Source organism: Prionailurus bengalensis, chromosome C2, assembly GCF_016509475.1.
Source record: "Prionailurus bengalensis isolate Pbe53 chromosome C2, Fcat_Pben_1.1_paternal_pri, whole genome shotgun sequence".
Lineage (NCBI taxonomy): Eukaryota > Metazoa > Chordata > Mammalia > Carnivora > Felidae > Prionailurus > Prionailurus bengalensis.
Genome location: NC_057350.1, coordinates 122,752,682 through 122,767,327, shown reverse-complemented (window position 1 = coordinate 122,767,327; position 14,646 = coordinate 122,752,682). Strand labels below are relative to the sequence as shown.

General features: G+C 43.8%; 1 protein-coding gene and 1 long non-coding RNA gene across 3 annotated transcripts in view; one reads left to right on the top strand and one right to left on the bottom strand.

Moving 5' to 3' along the window:
* Nucleotides 1-14,646, top strand: part of LOC122491916 — a 58,405-nt gene that overhangs the window by 23,070 nt on the left and 20,689 nt on the right. For both annotated transcript variants that reach the window (XM_043595250.1, XM_043595251.1), the window contains exon 7: nucleotides 1,973-2,068. In XM_043595250.1, coding sequence (XP_043451185.1) covers nucleotides 1,973-2,068 — 96 coding nt within the window. The remainder of the gene's footprint in view (nucleotides 1-1,972; nucleotides 2,069-14,646) is intronic.
* LOC122491918 lies at nucleotides 3,296-10,980 on the bottom strand. Its single transcript, XR_006299481.1, has 2 exons — nucleotides 10,095-10,980; nucleotides 3,296-3,667 (listed from the first exon to the last, which is right to left on the bottom strand). It is a non-coding gene; the product is annotated as an uncharacterized LOC122491918 (long non-coding RNA).

The following is a 14,646-nucleotide window of genomic DNA, read 5'->3' as shown; positions in this document are numbered from 1 at the left end:
TACACTTAAGAGAGTGGTGTAACAGATTTTATTTTTAAAGGCCAGCATTTGCTATATCCTAGAAATCTCATGCCTTGATACTTTAAAACTTATGATGAGTGAGTTTAGACAACCAACCTAAAACTGTAAAGATAGTACATCGCCTTTCAATATTCCTGTGGGATGTAAGGGAAGCAAAAATGTTTTGAGGCCACTGTGTTTTAAGGCCCAAATGCTTGGTTTTCTCTCTTGTTCTGTGAGCTGCTCCCAGGCCTCCCAGTCACTGCTTCTGCCCACCAGGGTCAGGCACAATGGCTCTCCGTCGCTGACAGAGAGGCAGGAACGCCTCATGAGCCAATGACAAGTTCTTCTTAATTGTTATAATGTGTAAAATGCAATCTTAGTAATGATGTTGCTTCCTTCATCATGTGTGTGTTCGCATGTGTGCATTTCTGTCTCTCCTAACATACACCAAGTACTCTTTCTGGTGCTTGGGATACATAGGGTAGAAAACAAAGGTCCTTGCCCCCGAGGAGGGGGCTGGAATGCAGTGTGCGTGTGTGTGTGCGTGTGTGTGCATGGGTGTGTACATGCGCTGTGTATGTATGGGGTGGGGAAGTCAGATAGTCTTTAAAAGGCATAATAAATATACACATGCTCTAGTTTGTTAGAAGGTGGTCATTGCTATGGAAAAAAGAAAATGTCAAAGGGAGCCTGGCTGCTCAGTTCGAAGAGCATGTGACTGTTAATCTCAGGGTCATGAATTCATGCCCCATGTTGAGTGTAGAGGTTACTTAAAAATTAAAAAAATAAGTAAGCTTTAAAAAAGTGTCGAGCAAGATTAGCAAGTTTGGGAGTCTGGGGAAGGACGATGGTTGGGGTGTGATTTTAAATAGATGGTTGAATGTAGTCCTCCTTGAAAAGACAGCATTTGTGTACAGACCAGGACGTAAGGGCGTGAGCCTGCCGGTGGGGAGAGCGTGCCAGGCAGAGGGAACAGCCTGCGCCAAGTCTCCAAGAGGCCTGTGCACAGGGAGCAGAAGGGTACCTGGGTGATGACAGGGACAAGGGATCACGGGCCTTGTTAGTGACAAGGGAGCAGAGGAGTTAGGACTTACTTAGGACTTAGGTTTGAGAAAGACCTCTCAATCTGTATAGCAAATGGACCGGGTGGGGCTGGGGGGGGCGGGGAGGCCTGTTGGAAAGCTGTCCTCATCCAGGGAGCAGTGAGGGTGGGAAGTGAGAGGGGTCTACCCAAGTGAGACCAGGGCAGTGGCAGAGGAGATCATGTTCCACATCTCTCCCATTTCCTGATGCTTGGGATGTGGGGTGCAAGAGAAAGGAAAGGAAGGGACTAGAATGACTCTAGAGTGATAATATACTAATATTTTAAAAAATACGCCCAAAATGTGCTCCTCTCTGCTACATTCTTACTAATCTCAGATGTTTGGAGCCACTTTTATAGAGGGCAGCTGTGGAACGTGGAGAATGTACAAGAGGCCTTTTTTTTTTTTTTAATTTTTTTTTTCAACGTTTTTTATTTATTTTTGGGACAGAGAGAGACAGAGCATGAACGGGGGAGGGGCAGAGAGAGAGGGAGACACAGAATCTGAAACAGGCTCCAGGCTCTGAGCCATCAGCACAGAGCCCGACGCGGGGCTCGAACTCACGGGCCGCGAGATCGTGACCTGGCTGAAGTCGGACGCCCAACCAACTGCGCCACCCAGGTGCCCCCAAGAGGCCTTTTAGGATGATACTTGGGGCCCTACTTGGTTGCATGCTCTCCTCGAGATTTTGAGGAAAGAAACACGAGAAAGAAAGAACTGAACTGAAATGAGTGGGATTTGACAATAGGCCGGATAATCCTCTCACGAGAATATCTCTGCTCAAAGTGTACATAAAATGAAGGAAATAATTAATAGCAAAGTGTGTAAAGCCCCATTCATACAATTCTGAACAGGCTTTTTTCTCCATCCTTTTCTTTTCCATGCAGCCAAACAGAGGGCAAGTTCAACTTCGAACCGGATTACAAAGCCATCTGGTGCTGAAACAGGGAAAACTGCTTCAGGGAAGGAGAGGAGAAAAAAAGGTACTCGGTTCTTGCTTCAACTCTCCTTCCCTCTTCCTGCATCTGTAAATCGCTTCCTCCTTTCCCGGGCTGTGCAGTCCTGCTACTACAGTAATTACCCCAAACGGAAAAACTCACTTGGAGAGAAAGAAGACTCCGTGTCTTGTGGTTTCACGGAAACCAAACACAGAACAGCTTGGCCTTGTCCACCAGAGGGATTTCTTCGGCACATTCAGCAAGCCAGCATCCATTAGGGGGCGTGGGCTCGTTGGGCAGTATCTGCAGTAAACAGCTAGTGGGACCTGGTTGATTCAGCTTGGAGACTTCTCTTCTACCCTCATTGCTTAGCATCAGAAACGGAGTCATTTAGAGGGAATTTTAAGAAATCACCAACCCCATAACCTCTGAGCAGGACTGAACAAAGTGAGAAGCTCTCCAAGCATTAAAGGTTCAAAGCTCAGGATTAGGGAACATGGGTTCTGTGCCCAGCGCTTGCCCTGGTGCCTGTATCTCAGCATCCTATTCTGCAAACCAAAGAATTTGCGCTCACAGCTTCCTAAATTCCACTCCAGCTTTAGCATTTTGAGGTTATAAAGACACAGCACAAGGGGCACCTTGGTGGCTCAATTGGTTAAGCATCCAACTTCAGCTCAGGTCATGGCCTCTTGGTGGGTTCGAACCCCACATAGGGCTCTCTGCTGTCAGCACATAATCTGGTTCAGATCTTCTCTCCACCTCTGTCTGCCCCTCCCCTGCTCACACATACTCTCTCTCTCAAAAATAAATAGACATTAAAAAAAGTAAAGATAAGCACTAGATGATCACTAGAGGTGTCATGAGCACAGTCTGTGGGAAACTCTTTGTGGAGGCTAACCTAAACTCATGTTGTTTTGTGTTAGTCCACTATATATATATTTTTTTCATACAATTAGTGTGTGGAAGGTGACAGGCCTTTGTGATGTAACTCGTTGCCTTGTGCCTTTTTCTTTCTCAATTTTAATCCGTTTTTGTGGTCTTTTTCCTATTTTTTAAATTATCCTGTGTCTCCTCTGTGAAATCTCTCTTAATTAGATAAATACAAATTCTTAGGATCTAAAAAGCCAAATTAAAGTGAAAAGTGAGAAAATTTATTAGATCTGTCTCTGTCATCTTGTATAAATACAGTCTTTCCACTGGGTAGTACTAGTATATTTTGAAAAGCCTACTAAAAGAAAAAAAAAGAATAATAATAAGAGCCATTCTAGGTTATCACTTGTTTTAGACATTTATTTACCATTTGGGGATATTTTCAATCAAAAATCCTTTCGGAGGAGTTGATTTTTGAGCATTCCTTTTGGGATGAGGATGATCATTGGTCTCCAAGGCAGGTGGCCCTACAGAGGACAGTCCTTACACTGGGCCAGATGACATCTGAAGGCAGAGGACTGCTGGGTCACTAGTTCTAACTCTCCATATAGACCTAGCAGAAAGTGGTAATGAGGACAAAGACTGAATCTGTGTATCACGCTGTGCAGTTAACTTGACATTGCACCCAGACCCAAAGGTCAAAATCTGTATGGGAACTTCAAGACTTCTCAAGGCTGGAGAGAGGTTCTGACCACTTCTATTTGTTGAGACTTCCTGATTAAAAAAAAAAAAATTTTTTTGGAGAGTTGCGGCAAGATGGCGGCTTAGGAGGACGCTGGGCTCACCGCACGTCCTGCTGATCACTTAGATTCCATCTACACCTGCCTAAATAACCCAGAAAACCGCCAGAGGATTAGCAGAACAGAGTCGCTGGAGCCAAACGCAGACGAGAGGCCCACGGAAGAGGGTAGGAAGGGCGGCGAGGCGGTGCGCGCTCCACGGACTGGCGGGAGGGAGCCGGGGCGGAGGGGCGGCTCGCCGGCCAAGCAGAGCCCCCGAGTCGGGCTTGCAAAAGCGGAGGGGCCGGGCGGACTGTGTTCCGACAGCAAGCGCGACTTAGCGTCTGGGAGGTCAGAAATTAACAGCTCTGCTCGGAAAGCGGGAAGGCTGGAGGACAAAGGGAGGGAGAGCTGCTGAGCCCCCTGACAACAGAGCTCAGTTTGGTGGGGAACAAAGGCGCTCGCCAGCGCCATTTCCCCCGCCCATCCCCCAGCCGAAATCCCAAAGGGAACCGGTTCCTGCCAGGGAACTTGCTCGCTCCGCGCAAACACCCAACTCTGCGCTTCTGCGGAGCCAAACCTTCGGCAGCGGATCTGACTCCCTCCCGCTGCCACAGGGCCCCTCCTGAAGTGGATCACCTAAGGAGAAGCGATCTAAGCCTGCCCCTCCGGCCCCCGAGCACCTTGCCTACCCACCCCAGCTAATACGCCAGATCCCCAGCATCACAAGCCTGGCAGGGTGCAAGTAGCCCAGACGAGCCACACCACCCCACAGTGAATCCCGCCCCTAGGAGAGGGGAAGAGAAGGCACACACCAGTCTGACTGTGGCCCCAGCGGTGGGCTGGGGGCAGACATCAGGTCTGACTGCGGCCCCGCCCACCAACTCCAGGTATACACCACAGCACAGGGGAAGTGCCCTGCAGGTCCTCACCACGCCAGGGACTATCCAAAATGACCAAGCGGAAGAACTCCCCTCAGAAGAATCTCCAGGAAATAACAACAGCTAATGAGCTGATCAAAAAGGATTTAAATAATATAACAGAAAGTGAATTTAGAATAATAGTCATAAAATTAATCGCTGGGCTTGAAAACAGTATACAGGACAGCAGAGAATCTCTTGCTACAGAGATCAAGGGACTAAGGAACAGTCACGAGGAGCTGAAAAACGCTTTAAACGAAATGCATAACAAAATGGAAACCACCACAGCTCGACTTGAAGAGGCAGAGGAGAGAATAGGTGAACTAGAAGATAAAGTTATGGAAAAAGAGGAAGCTGAGAAAAAGAGAGATAAAAAAATCCAGGAGTATGAGGGGAAAATTAGAGAATTAAGTGATACACTAAAAAGAAATAATATACGCATAATTGGTATCCCAGAGGAGGAAGAGAGAGGGAAAGGTGCTGAAGGGGTACTTGAAGAAATCATAGCTGAGAACTTCCCTGAACTGGGGAAGGAAAAAGGCATTGAAATCCAAGAGGCACAGAGAACTCCCTTCAGACGGAACTTGAATCGATCTTCTGCACGACATATCATAGTGAAACTGGCAAAATACAAGGATAAAGAGAAAATTCTGAATGCAGCAAGGGGTAAACGTGCCCTCACATATAAAGGGAGACCTATAAGACTCGTGACTGATCTCTCTTTTGAAACTTGGCAGGCCAGAAAGAACTGGCAAGAGATTTTCAGGGTGCTAGACAGAAAAAATATGCAGCCAAGAATCCTTTATCCAGCAAGTCTGTCATTTAGAATAGAAGGAGAGATAAAGGTCTTCCCAAACAAACAAAAACTGAAGGAATTTGTCACCACTAAACCAGCCCTACAAGAGATCCTAAGGGGGACCCTGTGAGACAAAGTCCCAGAGACATCACTATAAGCATAAAACATACAGACATCACAATGACTCTAAACCCGTATCTTTCTATAATAACACTGAATGTAAATGGATTAAATGCGCCAACCAAAAGACATAGGGTATCAGAATGGATAAAAAAACAAGACCCATCTATTTGCTGTCTACAAGAGACTCATTTTAGACCTGAGGACACCTTTAGATTGAGAGTGAGGGGATGGAGAACTATTTATCATGCGACTGGAAGCCAAAAGAAAGCTGGAGTAGCCATACTTATATCAGACAAACTAGACTTTAAATTAAAGGCTGTAACAAGAGATGAAGAAGGACATTATATAATAGTTACAGGGTCTATCCATCAGGAAGAGCTAACAATTATAAATGTCTATGCACCGAATACCGGAGCCCCCAAATATATAAAACAATTACTCATAAACATAAGCAACCTTATTGATAAGAATGTGGTAATTGCAGGGGACTTTAACACTCCACTTACAGAAATGGATAGATCATCTAGACACACGGTCAATAAAGAAACAAGGGCCCTGAATGAGACATTGGATGAGATGGACTTGACAGATATATTTAGAACTCTGCATCCCAAAGCAACAGAATATACTTTCTTCTCGAGTGCACATGGAACATTCTCCAAGATAGATCATATACTGGGTCACAAAACAGCCCTTCATAAGTTTACAAGAATTGAAATTATACCATGCTTACTTTCAGACCACAATGCCATGAAGCTTGAAATCAACCACAGGAAAAAGTCTGGAAAACCTCCAAAAGCATGGAGGTTAAAGAACACCCTACTAACGAATGAGTGGGTCAACCAGGCAATTAGAGAAGAAATTAAAAAATATATGGAAACAAACGAAAATGAAAATACAACAATCCAAACGCTTTGGGACGCAGCAAAGGCAGTCCTGAGAGGAAAATACATTGCAATCCAGGCCTATCTCAAGAAACAAGAAAAATCCCAAATACAAAATCTAACAGCACACCTAAAGGAACTAGAAGCAGAACAGCAAAGGCAGCCTAAGCCCAGCAGAAGAAGAGAAATAATAAAGATCAGAGCAGAAATAAACAATATAGAAACTAAAAAAACTGTAGAGCAGATCAACGAAACCAAGAGTTGGTTTTTTGAAAAAATAAACAAAATTGACAAACCTCTAGCCAGGCTTCTCAAAAAGAAAAGGGAGATGACCCAAATAGATAAAATCATGAATGAAAATGGAATTATTACAACCAATCCCTCAGAGATACAAACAATTATCAGGGAATACTATGAAAACTTATATGCCAACAAATTGGACAACCTGGAAGAAATGGACGAATTCCTGAACACCCACACGCTTCCAAAACTCAATCAGGAGGAAATAGAAAGCTTGAACAGACCCATAACCAGCGAAGAAATTGAATCGGTTATCAAAAATCTCCCAACAAAGAAGAGTCCAGGACCAGATGGCTTCCCAGGGGAGTTCTACCAGACGTTTAAAGCAGAGATAATACCTATCCTTCTCAAGCTATTCCAAGAAATAGAAAGGGAAGGAAAACTTCCAGACTCATTCTATGAAGCCAGTATTACTTTGATTCCTAAACCAGACAGAGACCCAGTCAAAAAAGAGAACTACAGGCCAATATCCCTGATGAATATGGATGCAAAAATTCTCAATAAGATACTAGCAAATCGAATTCAACGGCATATAAAAAGAATTATTCACCATGATCAAGTGGGATTCATTCCTGGGATGCAGGGCTGGTTCAACATTCGCAAATCAATCAACGTGATACATCACATTAACAAAAAAAGAGAGAAGAACCATATGATCCTGTCAATCGATGCAGAAAAGGCCTTCGACAAAATCCAGCACCCTTTCTTAATAAAAACCCTTGAGAAAGTCGGGATAGAAGGAACATACTTAAAGATCATAAAAGCCATTTATGAAAAGCCCACAGCTAACATCATCCTCAACGGGGAAAAACTGAGAGCTTTTTCCCTGAGATCAGGAACACGACAAGGATGCCCACTCTCACCGCTGCTGTTTAACATAGTGCTGGAAGTTCTAGCATCAGCAATCAGACAACAAAAGGAAATCAAAGGCATCAAAATTGGCAAAGATGAAGTCAAGCTTTCGCTTTTTGCAGATGACATGATATTATACATGGAAAATCCGATAGACTCCACCAAAAGTCTGCTAGAACTGATACAGGAATTCAGCAAAGTTGCAGGATACAAAATCAATGTACAGAAATCAGTTGCATTCTTATACACTAACAATGAAGCAACAGAAAGACAAATAAAGAAACTGATCCCATTCACAATTGCACCAAGAAGCATAAAATACCTAGGAATAAATCTAACCAAAGATGTAAAGGATCTGTATGCTGAAAATTATAGAAAGCTTATGAAGGAAATTGAAGAAGATTTAAAGAAATGGAAAGACATTCCCTGCTCATGGATTGGAAAAATAAATATTGTCAAAATGTCAATACTACCCAAAGCTATCTACACATTCAATGCAATCCCAATCAAAATTGCACCAGCATTCTTCTCGAAACTAGAACAAGCAATCCTAAAATTCATATGGAACCACAAAAGGCCCCGAATAGCCAAAGGAATTTTGAAGAAGAAGACCAAAGCAGGAGGCATCACAATCCCAGACTTTAACCTCTACTACAAAGCTGTCATCATCAAGACAGCATGGTATTGGCACCAAAACAGACACATAGACCAATGGAATAGAATAGAAACCCCAGAACTAGACCCACAAACGTATGGCCAACTCATCTTTGACAAAGCAGGAAAGAACATCCAATGGAAAAAAGACAGCCTCTTTAACAAATGGTGCTGGGAGAACTGGACAGCAACGTGCAGAAGGTTGAAACTAGACCACTTTCTCACACCATTCACAAAAATAAACTCAAAATGGATAAAGGACCTAAATGTGAGACAGGAAACCATCAAAACCTTAGAGGAGAAAGCAGGAAAAGACCTCTCTGACCTCAGCCGTAGCAATCTCTTACTCGACACATCCCCAAAGGCAAGGGAATTAAAAGCAAAAGTGAATTACTGGGACCTTATGAAGATAAAAAGCTTCTGCACAGCAAAGGAAACAACCAACAAAACTAAAAGGCAACCAACGGAATGGGAAAAGATATTCGCAAATGACATATCGGACAAAGGGCTAGTATCCAAAATCTATAAAGAGCTCACCAAACTCCACACCCGAAAAACAAATAACCCAGTGAAGAAATGGGCAGAAAACATGAATAGACACTTCTCTAAAGAAGACATCCGGATGGCCAACAGGCACATGAAAAGATGTTCAATGTCGCTCCTTATCAGGGAAATACAAATCAAAACCACACTCAGGTATCACCTCACGCCAGTCAGAGTGGCCAAAATGAACAAATCAGGAGACTATAGATGCTGGAGAGGATGTGGAGAAACGGGAACCCTCTTGCACTGTTGGTGGGAATGCAAATTGGTGCAGCCGCTCTGGAAAGCAGTGTGGAGGTTCCTCAGAAAATTAAAAATAGACCTACCCTATGACCCAGCAATAGCACTGCTAGGAATTTATCCAAGGGATACAGGAGCACTGATGCATAGGGCCACTTGTACCCCAATGTTCATAGCAGCACTCTCAACAATAGCCAAATTATGGAAAGAGCCTAAATGTCCATCAACTGATGAATGGATAAAGAAATTGTGGTTTATATACACAATGGAATATTACATGGCAATGAGAAAAAATGAAATATGGCCTTTTGTAGCAACGTGGATGGAACTGGAGAGTGTGATGCTAAGTGAAATAAGCCATACAGAGAAAGACAGATACCATATGGTCTCACTCTTATGTGGATCCTGAGAAACTTTAGGAACCCATGGGGGAGGGGAAGGAAAAAAAAAAAAAAAAAAAAAAGAGGTTAGAATGGGAGAGAGCCAAAGCATAAGAGACTGTTAAAAACTGAGAACAAACTGAGGGTTGATGGGGGGTGGGAGGGAGGAGAGGGTGGGTGATGGGTATTGAGGAGGGCACCTTTTGGGATGAGCACTGGGTGTTGTATGGAAACCAATTTGTCAATAAATTTCAGAAAAAAAATAATATAAAAAAAATAAAAATAAAAATAAAAAAAAAAATAAAAAAAAAAATTTTTTAAGCAAAGAAGGTTAAAAAATTTCATAATACTTAAAGTCTTTATGTTTAACAAGCTAGCTCTTCTAATACGTATAAAAACAAAGAGAATGCATGCATAACCTCAATAGGCAATGACAGCAGAGTCTGAATGTAAGGCCTTCGTGAATGACACCTCCTGTGTGCCACCACCCCGACCCAAGCCCCCCAACCCCCCACCCTAATGTAGGCCTGGAAATGTGTAACCCTCAAGAAGGTAGATAGTTTGAGAGAAAGGTCAAAAAGAGAGCAATACAACTGTTCATCCTACAGCTTTTAAATAATAGCTTTGTTGAGGCCCATGTCACAATAATACCTTTCAGCTGCTAAAACCTGGCACAAAAATATCAGGCTTGCCTCTTTTGACCTTAAACAACAGAAATATATTGTCTCACAGTTCTGGAGCCTGGAAGTTAAGATCAAGATGTCGGCAGGGCTGGTTCCTTCTAGATGTTCTGAGGGGGAATCTGTTCCATGCCTGTCTCCTAGCTACTGGTGGTTTGTTGGCAATCTAGTGTTCCTTGGCTTATAGATGCATCACCCCGACCTTGGCCTTCATGTTCCCCACACATTCTCCCTGTGTGCGTCTGTGTCCAAGATTTCCTTTTTATAAGGACATCAGTCATACTGGATTAGGGGCCAACTCTACTCCAGTCTGACCTCATCTTAACTAATTACATCTGCCACGACCTTACATCCAAAAAAGATCACATTCTGAGGAGCTGGGACTTAGGACTTCAACATAGGAATTTGGGGAGGGAACACAACTCAGTTCATAACAGGGGGGGTTCAGAATGTAGTTTATAAACAGGATACACATCTAGGAAAACAAATAGCCACACAAGGCAGCATCTTTCAGGGGCCAAACATGGACACTGGGTTTAGAGAACCCAATGAACTCAGAGAACCCAGGGATGGACACTGGGTTCAGAGAAGGGCATTGTTCCCCAGGGGTGAAACTGAGGAGGAGTTAGAAGTTGACATGTAGAAAGAAAGGACTTACAGGAAGAAGGATTTGAGAGAGGAGAGAGGCTTAACGGTGCAAGCCCAAAAGCCTACAAGTTTAGCTGGAACAAGAGGATGTGGGTGGATGGACCTGTCAAAAACACTAGGTCACATTAAGGAAGACTTTGCATGTCAGGCCCAGAGTTGGGACTTGATCCAGTAGACAGTGGGAGCCATTAAAGTCTTTTGGCTCTCAAGGGATTCTGTGCCTCAAATGAATAGAAAAAAAAAAAATCCTGTGTTTAATACATATTTATTTTATAGCTTCTTGTCAGAGCAGACCATTTTCCAGAGTTCACAAAGCAAGTGAAAAAATAGCTTCCCACATTGGATAATTACTTTCAGTCATAAGGTATTTGGTTGGGGGTGAGTTTTGTCTTTGGTAGAAGAGTTCTACCTGCATCAAAATAAAGAGTCAGATGGAGCTGATTTATATTAACCTCTTAAGGGTGGAGTCCAGATGGTTTCCATTTGGTCCCAATTGGAAACAGCCAAACTATTTGTATGCTTGCCCCTTTGTGGACAGGAGGCTTTGGCCTGTTGCTTGGAAAGTTGAACTCACAATACTGTATGAATCAAAACCTCCATTCAGAAGCCTGACACCCTTTATTATTCCTCCTGAAACGTGAATTACAAGAACCTGACGATTTTACATTTAGCAGCCAGTTGTAGGTTGATAGAAGAGGAAAAATATTCCAATTCTGTGCCTGCAGAATTTAGACATCTGTTCATCTAAGCCAGTCCTGCCTCAAAGCAGCACTGAACATGAAGATTCATTAGATCAGTGGTTCTCAAGCTCAAGCAGCATCAGAGGCACCCAGTAGGCTCATTAAAACAAAGATTGTGGGGCCCTGCCCCACAAAGCACCGAATCTGTAGGCAGAGGTAAGGCTGGAGAGCTTACATTTCTATCAAGTTCCCAAGTGTTGCTGATGCTGTTAGCCCACTTTGAGATCCACTGCTTTAGAATTAAAAGAAAATCAGATCACCTACTCTTGATTTATTTTGCTCAGTGAAGAAAATCAGGAGGCAGAGTGAGACTCCTAGATGCCTCTTCTCTGCCTTGGAGACCACAGAACAAACAGGGCCCAGGCTTGTTTCTGCTCCAGCTTCTCTGTCTCTTCCACACCCAGTCTGGCCTATGTCTGAGCCCCATGGCTCTGTACCAGGAGTCTGTGGGAATTGGGAACCCTGGGTCTGAAGGGTGATTAACACTCAAGTGAGTGATATCTGTTCTGGCCTATGCCTAATCACAAGCCTGTTAGGTCCATAAAGAGCCAGAATATGGCAAAAGATGGGAGGTCACTGAATGGTCATCAGGAATAGTCTTCTGCAGATAAGATAGCGTCCCTGAGCCCCATTCAGCAGGTCCTGCCATGTCACCTCAAGGCCCCAAAAGTTGCTAAAAGACTCAGCAAGGACTCAGGCGTGCCCTGTCACCTGGGCCTGCTCTGTTTCCTAGCCCAAACCCCACACTGTAGTTTCTAGGTGTCTTAATTGTCAAGGATTTAGGACTAGGAGGGCCAGTACATGACTTAGACATGTACTGAGAGCAAAATCCAACCATAAAATGGTCAGTCTACAAGCTTGAGATTGATCAGACCTTTGCTACAGTACCAATGCCACCCAAGTGCCAAATTCACTTCCCCAAAGAAGGCATTGTTTATAACATAGCCGTGGTCCATAGGAATACTTTGGCATTAAGGAATGCAAGCATCAAGTTTAAAAGACAAGATGTAATCTTCAAAACAGTTTTATTGGTTCCAGATCCAGAAGTTACTGATTAATATCCTGAAATTATTTTACTTGGGATTTTATCCTGGAGTGATAGGCAAACAATGGAAACCTTTGTGGACATGTTCCAAGGTCCAAGGTATGAATCACCCAACACTAATTACACTTTGCCTCCTTAAGTCCTGCAGTCAATGTTCTGGTTTATAAATCTCTGGTAATTACATAGGAAATCACACATATTCCTTGTTGATGGAAGGAAACTATTTTGAGCAAGTTTTGTTTGTTTTTTTTTAATCAGCCTTATTAAGAAGAAGGTCCTGCTCAGACCTGGCATCTTTAAATGAACATTTGAGTAGTTCTTAAGCAAAATAGAATGTGTGATGTCCAAGAGAATATGCAATGCACAGCTGTCCTGGTGATCCCAGGAGACACCAGAGAGTGAGGGGAAAAAATGAGGAACCTCTCTGGGGGAACTTCTGGTTCCATGAAAATTTTTTACACTTGACCTTTGAGTACTGGCCCACATAGGAAATAGAGTTCTTTCCAGAAAGACTGAAAAGAGGTTTATCAACTGTGAAAGAGAGGGCATTCTAGGCAAAGGGAACCACATGAGAAAAGGCTCAGGGGGTGAAAGTGCACAGAGTGTTCAGTGTATGGGAAGTGTGATGTTCACTGCATAGTGGTCACTGAGAGAGTGGCTGGAGGTGTAGCTGAAAAGGCCAGAGGACCCACGTGGCCAAAGAGCCATGAATGCAGTTGAGTTGGGGTTTCTGCTGTGTGCAGAGTTAGAGCCATGATTCCTCTGAAGCAAGGCAGTGACATGATGAGAATTGGATTTTTGAAAAGAACCTTGGGCAGCATTGCAGCATGTGTTTTGGAAAAAGGGACATGCGGGTGAAGGGAGACCAGTTTGGAGGCTATCACGATAGTTCAGACATGAGGAGCAAAAGTGCAGAGTGCAGTGACAGAAAGATGGTCCAGGTATATTTAGGAGGGAAATCTGAAAGGACCAGATAGCCAGTTCAATGAGGGTGAAAGATTCTGCAGTCAGAGACAGTTGGGGGAGCTTGGCAATTAACCACAGAGAAAATGGGATGAAGCACAAGGTTGGGTGAGTCCAGACGGATCTGTGGAGAGGCTTCCAGAGGAGGTGTGCAATTATAAGAAGTATGTATCTGATCCTCAGGGAGGCGGTGGCAGAAGGGGAGATACCTTCCACAAGGAGGTTTTCCAGCAGGGCCGCTCTCATTCCAGCGTTTCAATGACTTACAGTTTCCAGAAATGAAACTCAGAAGACAGGCAGTAACATTTGTTGTGTACTAAGTACCTCTACAACCATTACTTCACCATGCTTCCCAGTCGATCCTCCCAGTCCATCTAGGAAATGAGTATTATCTCTGTTAGAGCAGCGAGGAAACTTGGGTTCAGAGAAGGTAAGTGGCTTTCTGGGGAGTCCCACAGAGTTTTTTAGAGAGAGGTTTTAAACCCAGGGATTCTGCTTTCTCTACACCCTCCTGCCTCTTAGTCACAATTGGCACTGCTGTGCCGCCACTAAGTTCTCGGAGACAGAGGAGTGTAAATTAAAATAGTCATTGTCTGTGAACTTGTTTTTGTTTTAAAGAAATGTTAAGATTAGGGGAAAATAGGTTGGGATGAATACAGCTGGGGTGGATCAAGTATTACCAGGGGCTGAGTATGTACTCACCTTTCTTTACTCTGAGGAATTTGTTTAGTATTCAGAGAAAAGTATTTGGTTCTGCTTAAATTTTGGATAAAGGCCCAAAGGAGGAAATCCCTGTGCTAAGCAATATCAGTCTTCCTACCCTCTGACAGGGCACTGTGACTCCCTAAATTCTGCAGAATGGTTTGGACCAGCACTTTCCAAATTGGTTATTTTTCATGAGCAGAGATGACATTGCGACCTTGCTTTCCACCAGTTGGAGGAGAATTTGGATTGCTTTTCCCCTGGGGATGCAAGTTGTACCAGGCCAGTCACAGACCCGGAAGCCCCCTTCCTCTCCAATTGCATACATTTGTGCCGTGCTGGCTAAGTCGGTGGGGTGGCAGGGGTAGACTCGCAAAAACTGTTTCTTTCCTTGTAGTGCTCTAGTGCTCAGCAACTGCACAGGAATTTGGCCTTTGGCCTTAGCTCCACTGGCCTCATGTTTCATCACCACTGCTTTCTGGCAAAAAGGGGACAATAAGAAAC